We start from the raw sequence: 8,225 nt of genomic DNA on the forward strand, positions 1-8,225 counted from the left end.
TCTCTGTATGGACAGGGCATTTGCCCTCAGTCACTTGCCTGCTTTCTCACCTCTATAATTGGACTGGAAAACCTGAAAGGGAACTTGAGTGGACACTGGGATACTCTACTCAAATCCTCTCTTCTGGGCCAAGGATATTAGCTGGGTCACTGGACGTTGCTCTCAGCTTCAGGAAACGGCGTCACCCTTGGTCAGGGAGCAGCCAGACCAAAGACTGGCTGATGTGGGTTGCAAAGGCCCAGCTTCCTTGCCAGTTTGGGACAGCTATGAAGAGCCATCCCAATTCCAGAGCTCCCCGTTGGAACAGCTGAGGCCTCAGTTGTAACAACACTGTGGGTCTCCTGATCCTATCTTCCTCACTCCCTTACAGGTGTATTTTTTAAGACCACTCCCCAGTACACCAGCATATAACTCTCTCAGTATGTTTCCAGGGAACTTAATCTAAGATTAAAAATGTAAAGACCGTTTTTAGCGGTCTTCCTTAGAGCCCAGGGAAAGTGTTTAGTTTTTTGCAAGTCATGAACCGCTTTGACCATATAGTGAAAACTAAGGACCCTCTTCTCAGAAAAATACACAGAAGCACTTAATGTAAACTTTCACATGCTATTTTAGAGAGGTCATTTTTTTTTTCTTCCTCATCTTTAAGGCCCTGTTAAAACTTTACCAGCTATGTGAAGCCTCAAGAAATGAGCACTCACTCTCTACAAGAGGGGTCCGCAACCGGCCGTGGACCGGTACCGCTCAGCGGCCTGCTAGGAACCGGGCACACAGCAGGAGGTGAAGAGCGGGCAAGCAAGCAAAGCTTCATCTGCGGCTTCCCAACACTCGCATTACCGCCTGAACCATCCCCCATATCCCCTCCCAACCGCCCCCCCCCAAAAAAAACCGTCTTCCACGAAACCGGTCCTTGGTGCCAAAAGGGTTGGGGACCACTGCTCTACAAGATACCGTGCTGAGTGCTTTAACTTCATGATGATTTTGATCACGACATAACTCTGCAAGGTTACTAACAGCTTCCTGTTCGAGATGTAAGGACTCACCCAACATAACACAGCTAATAATTAGCAGATTTTGGATTAAAATTCTAATGTGTAAAACTTGTGCTCTGAATGAAGGACAAGAAAAAGGAAGGGCCGGTTAAGGACAGTAACTCCTCAAAGGTCACCTAGTGATAAGTGTCAGCATTGGGCTTCAAACTCAGGCCTAACCCCAAAGGTGGCGCTCTTTAAGTCAAATATGTCTTAGCGCCCTTGAGAACGGTAAAAGCCTGGTGTTGTCCCACCTCCGCCCTTCGTAGGTCCTTCGTCATTTGTATTTGTTTCTACAGCGCTTCCCGAAAGACCTTCGTGTGGCCCTGTTGCGGAAGCCTGGGAGCATCCCGACCCACAGAGGGGCGGCACGTCGCTGGGCGTACAACGCGGCGGTGCTATGAATCCCCGCCCACCGAGGGGAGCTGCGTGACTTCCGTACAACATGGCTGCGTTCTTACCGCCACGCCTCTTCCTGTGACGTACTTCCTATCATGCGCAGTCATATTTGACCCTTGAACTCGCTGGTGATTTCTGCTTCCTCTTCCGGGGACGGTATCTAGAGGTATGGTTGCTTTTTCCTTGTCTTTATTGCTACTGCCTTTACAATCGGCCGCCATCCGGGGAGTTGCAGGAGACGGGGTCTCTCAGGCACAGTCTTTTGAGCTGGCGTGGGGGTAAGGGCTTAGGAGGAAGGTTAGTAGTGAGCAGTTCCCCGGACTTTAGCTTCAGACACCTCTCGATCACGACCTCCGCTCCGCAGCAGTGAGTGGCAGGAGCTCACCACCTCTGGCTTTGCCGCCTTTGCAGTCCGGCGTTTGGAGACAAATGAGTTGTGAGTTCCGGCTGATGGAGACTGCGAAGTCGCCGGACGTTCTCATATCTTAGGCCATGCTTTAACCCCGCGCCTGTAGCTGTTCTCCAGGCTCTGGGAGGGTCGACGACCGGCACGTTCAGGTCATTTCAAAATGTGTTCTAAGACCAATAGCAAGTAAGATAAAAATTTTTAATAGGGAGTTTTCTGTCTTGGTTTTGGAGAGGCAAACGGCTGATTGGGTCACTCGCATCGGCCTTCCGTGTGGGTTTTGATGTCTGACAGTTCCAGTGTAATGATAGTAAGGAGCTTGCAACACCAGATGCAGGCTGTTGCCTTTTAAGTAACATGCTGTGACGAAATGGTTACACAATTTGGGGGAAATTAGGTTGATTCAAGTTTGCCTATGTTTTATGGTATTTTGGGTAGTTCACTGAAAAAAGAAGAAAAACCAGTTGGATGCCATAATCCAGAAACACTTGATCCAGTACCAAAATTAGTATTAAATGGCACCTAACTTATCCCGGATGCTGCTTTGGGGGCAGAACACTGAGCCCTGGGCAGCCACTAGGTTGGGGCAGAATGCCTGCTGTCGTTTAATCCTAATGACGGTTGTGTGAAATAGTCAAAAATTACATTTTACAGATAAGCAAGCTGGCCTATGGAGCTTTATAGTCTCAGTAAATGGTATAGCTAAGGATTCAACTTACACATAGGTGTGCTTGTGTGCTCTTCCTTTAAAACCAGAGTTTCTCAAACTTGCCTGTTGGTAGCACTTTTCTGGATACTACTCCAAACAGAATCAGACTCTTTGAGAGAAAAGCCTGGTAATCAAAATTTTAACCAAGTGCCACGTTTGATTACCGTCAGGAAAACAAACATCGCCCCTTAGCATTCTTCCCAATCACCCTTAAATATAAGTATAGCTGTCCCTCAGTATCCTGGGGGATTGTTGCAGGATCCCCGAGGATACCAAAATCGCTGATGCTCAAGTCACTTGTGTAAAATCCTCCCATATACTTTAAATCATCTCTGGATTTCTTATAACACGTAATGCAATGTAAATGACTGTAAATAGTTGTGGGCACGCAGCAAATAAGAGTTTTGCTTTTTGGAACTTTGTGAAGTTTATTTTCCCTGGGTATTTTTGATCCGCGGTTCGTTGAATCTGCGGATGCAGAACCTGCGGGTACAAAGGGTCAGCAGTAGTTTATTTATTTATTTTGGTATACAAATGTGTTTATTTTAGGGGGATGTAATCGCCACTGCACAGTAGAACCTCAGGGAAAAGAGGAGCTCCAAGTTCCCCTTTGTTTTGCAGGGTCGGGGAGAAATGGTCAATAATCTTAAATAACCATCATATTCAGGATGTATCAGTCTGCACTAGGTCCAGCCCTAGGTCCCAGAGACCAAGAGGATGCTAAGGGGCTTCCGGTGGGGGCATAAAGGATCAATGTTCCCTGTTCCTTCACCTGCTTAAATCACTGGCTTTGCCTCCCTTCCTCCAGGAAGCCCTCTGATTAAGCGAACCCGGGCAGCTAAAGCATCTTCTTTCTCCTTCCACCTCTAAGCTCTGGGCTGAGAGATTCTGCTCTTTGTGGTTTGATTCAGTCTCCCCAGTTCATCCTCATGTAAATCGTCAGCTGTAGTTTTAAAACATGGAATCCTTTTCATAAGATACCTTAAGATAAGGATATTATATGTAAGAACGTACATGGGTAATGTGTAAACTCTGTGATGCTGTTTTAAGGTTTGAATTTTTCTACAATGCAGTTTTATTTCATCTTGATTTAGGCATTCAGGATGGTTCAGCGTTTGACATACCGTCGTAGGCTGTCCTACAATACAGCCTCTAACAAAACCAGGCTGTAAGTATTTCCAAAATTAATATACGTATTGTCATTTATTCTGCAAAATGTTGAGCTGTTGTCTATTCTCTCACTTTCTAGGTCCCGAACCCCTGGTAATAGAATTGTTTACCTTTATACCAAGAAAGTTGGGAAAGCACCAAAATCCGCATGTGGCGTGTGCCCAGGCCGACTTCGAGGAGTAAGTGATCCTTTTGCTGTGAATAACATAAGAAGTGTTGAGCATTAATTCCTTTAGTGAGTGAGTGAAGGAGAGGTCGCCACTAGGGGGGTTGAGAATTACTAAGCCTTCATGATCCATATCTGTGAAGAACGCAGACTTTCTTTTAAAACCTATGTGGCAAATGCAGTGAAATGCCTTTCAGGTAGATCAGTGTACCATTTCCCTTTGTAACCTAGATTAATGTTTATACTTAATACTCATCAGAAATCTAGGACAATTTCTGTTTCTGTTAAAGCATCACAAAATAATCTCAGCGTTTTCTTTATGCAGGTTCGTGCTGTGAGACCTAAAGTTCTTATGAGGTTGTCTAAAACGAAAAAACATGTTAGCCGGGCCTACGGTGGTTCCATGTGTGCTAAATGTGTCCGTGACAGGTAAATACCTATGAAATCACATGGGCTATCTTAAGTGTGTTTGTGTCTGTTGCACTGCATGCTAATCATTATTAGAAGACTGGTGAAAAAATACCAAAAGTTGCATATTGTATCAGTAGAATCCTCCTTGACTAGGGATAATCGATGCTGAACAAACTAATAAATGATATTAGCTCCTATTCAGTTATGATGTTGGGACATCTTTATGCTAGATGTAGAAATTAAATGGTTGAGTGGGGCAGGCAGGTAAGAAAGTCTCAGGTTGATGGAGAGTGGAAGGTCCTAAAAGTGTAGGAACAGAATCGCCATACGTAGTTCTAGTGTGGCTGGAGCAGAATGTTTTGGGAGATGATACACAGGAAAGGTAGAAACATCACAGGTAATGAAGGGCCTCATAGGACAGATTTTTTGGCTTGATTCTTTAAAATGTGGTAATTGATGGGGTGTGAGCAGGGCAGGGAAACCTTCGGTGTGCCAGAGACTAAGTGTGCAGCGGGATGGATAGTGAAGTCATTCTTTCAGCAAAGAGTGAGTGCTTGGAATGGTTTCTCTGCTTTGTCAAGGCACCTACATGAAGACTGAAGGCTGGATCGCGGGTGAATGGGGTTATTGGGAGATGACTGGGTCTTGTGGATGTGCAAAAGGATTGGTAGTGGCATAGGTAGGAGTAGAAGCAGTGGGGTTTATGGTGATAATATTTGCTCAGCATTTTTATGATAAGCTCTGCCAAAAGTCCATCTGGGAGGTATTTTTTATTTATTTTTTGGTGGAGAAACCAAGGCTTGTTGCTTAAAGTTACATAGCTGGTAAGAGGATTCCTTCCAGGTTTTATTGAGGCTCTTGCTCTTAATTCACCCTACTGGCTACATTAAGTTTTCTCCAGAGACCTAAGTGGGAAGATTTGAGAGGTGATTGGTCTTTATAAGAGAAGAAGTTGCTTCGGAGGAGTCGTTTGCCTTCAGTTTATTCAGCTTTTGTTCTATAAAGTGCTCTGGCTAAGTCTCTACACCAAATCTGACATCAAACTTTGCAAGTTCATTCTACCTTTCAGGAGTTAATTTGTAAGGGGAGGTTAGGCATGTTACATTAATACAAATACAAGCTAAATATTACTTCCATGAAATATAGGAGAACTTAACTATGGTTGAAGTTTGGAGGAGAAATGACTTTAAAGTAGCCGAGAATCTGGGAGTGGTATTCGAGGTGGAACCTGAGTGACGGGTAAATTTTAGACGAGGTCGAGCGGGCATTGCAGGCAGGGAATGAACATAGTTTGATCTGGCACATTGAGGGTATAAAAGGAATGAGAAATGAGATTGGAAAGGTAACGTTGGAGATGAATGAGTCATGAGTTGCAAGCTAGAGGAGTTTGGCTGTTTACCAGTCTTTGGTTCCCAGACTTTGCTAAACATAACCACATGAGCACATTTGTTAAAAAATATTCTCGGGCCCTAGCTTCTGGAGATTTGGGTGTGGATCTGTAGGGTAGCCTAAAGAATAGCATTTGCTGTGACACTGAGGGAGTCTGTGTAGTCTTTGCTCTGGGTAAGAGTGACATCAGCTCTATTTCTGTAATGTGGTTATGTCCAGGACATTTGAAGGAGTCAGAAATCCCAGGCTTTTGAGGGTAGATTATTAGATAACCAGGGGTACCAGAAGGACACCTTAAGCTGAAAGGGTCTGTCCATAGAATTTTTTCAGCTCTTAAGTTTTAAATCTGTACTTGTGTAGGTTTTGTTTACTTTTCTGGGTATCTTACCTGATTGCTTTACTCGGTTCTTTTATGACACTTCTCTTTCTTGTGTTAAATTGATTTTTTTAAAACTGTATTTAACATTTTCTTTTCTAGGATCAAGCGCGCTTTCCTCATTGAGGAGCAGAAAATCGTTGTGAAAGTGTTGAAAGCACAAGCACAGAGTCAGAAAGCTAAATAGAAAAATAGAGCTTCTTTGAGTAATAAAAAAATCAAAAAGCCTTGTTCTGTTATTTCTGTTGTGGTTTGTAAGTGTACACGTTTGGTTTCTGTAGTAACGAGAGGGCCCCCCAACACACACACACAATTTTTAGTTGATTACTTTTTCTAAAAGTAAGTGGAGGTCAGTGATGGCTAAAATTTTTGGTGGTAGCTCTAGATAACATTAAAATATGGACTGTAATATATTTTCTCTTAGGAACTATGTTATGTGTTCCTGTTAACTCTTAATAATGCAAAAGTATCTAAAGATTTTAATAATAGCTCCCTACAGTGCTTAGACTGTATCAAGCAGCCCTCCCCAGTATTCTACATAAGGTCTTCTGAATTGTCTTCCAGGATGATTTCTTCAGGCCATGTCAAGCTTATTTCCCATCTCAAGGGAAAGTAGAGAGCAGGTGCTGTTTTCACAAGCCAAGAATCTAGAAGCTGAAAGAGTATCTGAATTCTGTAAAATTCGATCCTCCTCCATTTAGGCATTTACTATTGCTGGCACGATGACACTTAAATGTCATATGCAGAGGAGTGTTTCCTTGATTAGAATAAAAGTACCCTTTTCTTCCAAAGGAAAAAGGCAGAAATCTTTCTGGCCTCTTAAAACCTTCATTGCACCACAGCCAGCTAACTTGTTCTTGGTAGACAAAATTTTTAATTAACATTTTCGCAGAAGAGGAAAGGCAGCGTAACTAAGTGGCTGGGTGGCACTTGAACTCAGGGCACTTAAAAATTTATAAATGGTGGTACTTAATGGCATCTCCATAGCACTTAACATAGTCCTCCGGACAAACCTTTCATACCTATTTCTGTTTTACAAGTGAGGGCATTGAGGTGCTCAGGTTGTATGTTACCCAGAGCCATTTGTGTTGGTAGGATTTTTGCGAGTGGTGTATTTAGTGATTTGAGACAATGACTGGGCACCCCCGATAAACACTTTGGCACAAGAAATGATAACTGAAGCCCTTTATTGTCAAAGTTCAGTCTCAAGACATCCATCAGGCTTCCCTGAACACCTGCAAATCCCAAGAATTGTTAGCAACCAGGATAACACGATTATCTTATGTTTAATCACTTAAAATTTTTAATGGGGATGCAATTGAAAAGCATTGGATTCGGAGGTAGATTAAATATTTCTGTGACCTAGGTTGATGTATACTGCATGGACATGTTTTGTGATCCTGTAGTATTGTGTTTTGTATAAGGACTTAAAAGTTGGTACTTTTAAAATAACACAAAAACAATATGCTTTATTTAAATTCAATTACTTGATTGACTTGTAACCTAAGTCTACATTTTGAAAGTCTTGAGTTGAATATTTTAATAACAGCTGTGGAGGGGAAAGCCTCCACTTGCCAGCCCAGCATGAGCTCTTGCCTGTCAGGACTCTTCTCTCCCTACTACGTGAAGTTCCGTGGAACAACTTGACTGAACACAGATGAACTGAGGACTATCAAGTTTCTGGAAAATAAGTGGGTTAACTGAGAAATTTGAGAAAGCTAAAGCATTAAAGTTTCGTACTTTTAAAAGGATTCTTCATAATGTTAGATGGTTTAACCTTTTCTAAATTTGAAATGTCACTTGTCTTAAAAAAACTACAATTTGGAAAGTAGGGGAAAATAGAATGAAATCACCTTCAGTTTCAGTATGCAGACAATCATTTTTAGCAGTTTGATGTCTTTCCTCCCATTTTGTTTTCTAGGCATAAGGAAGACATTTTATTTCTTATTTTTTTAATTTATTCTTTTTTTTGGCCGTGCCGTGCAGCTTATGGGAGTTTAGTTCCCTGACCAGGGATAGAACCCGGGGCCCCAGCAGAGAGAGTGCCGAGTCCTAACCACTGGACCGCCAGGGAATTGCCAAGATAGACATTTTAAATAAAAATTGTAAGCATACTATATGTGTAAAAATTCAACCCTTTCCCCCCCTTAACCCCTGTGAGCGTATTTTGA

The 8,225-nt window shown here is 42.6% G+C and overlaps 1 protein-coding gene across 1 annotated transcript; it reads left to right on the forward strand.

Moving 5' to 3' along the window:
• Positions 1 to 1,842: 1,842 nt before the first annotated feature.
• RPL34 (ribosomal protein L34) lies at positions 1,843 to 6,293 on the forward strand. The gene is made up of 5 exons (XM_082652849.1): positions 1,843 to 1,863; positions 3,637 to 3,710; positions 3,792 to 3,891; positions 4,204 to 4,307; positions 6,157 to 6,293. Exons 2-5 carry the CDS (start codon positions 3,646 to 3,648, stop codon positions 6,239 to 6,241), a joined length of 354 nt encoding a protein of 117 aa, XP_082508975.1. The 5' UTR covers positions 1,843 to 1,863; positions 3,637 to 3,645; the 3' UTR covers positions 6,242 to 6,293.
• The last annotated feature ends 1,932 nt before the right edge of the window (positions 6,294 to 8,225 follow it).

This window comes from Grampus griseus, assembly GCF_964374135.1.
Source record: "Grampus griseus genome assembly, chromosome: 4".
NCBI lineage: Eukaryota > Metazoa > Chordata > Mammalia > Artiodactyla > Delphinidae > Grampus > Grampus griseus.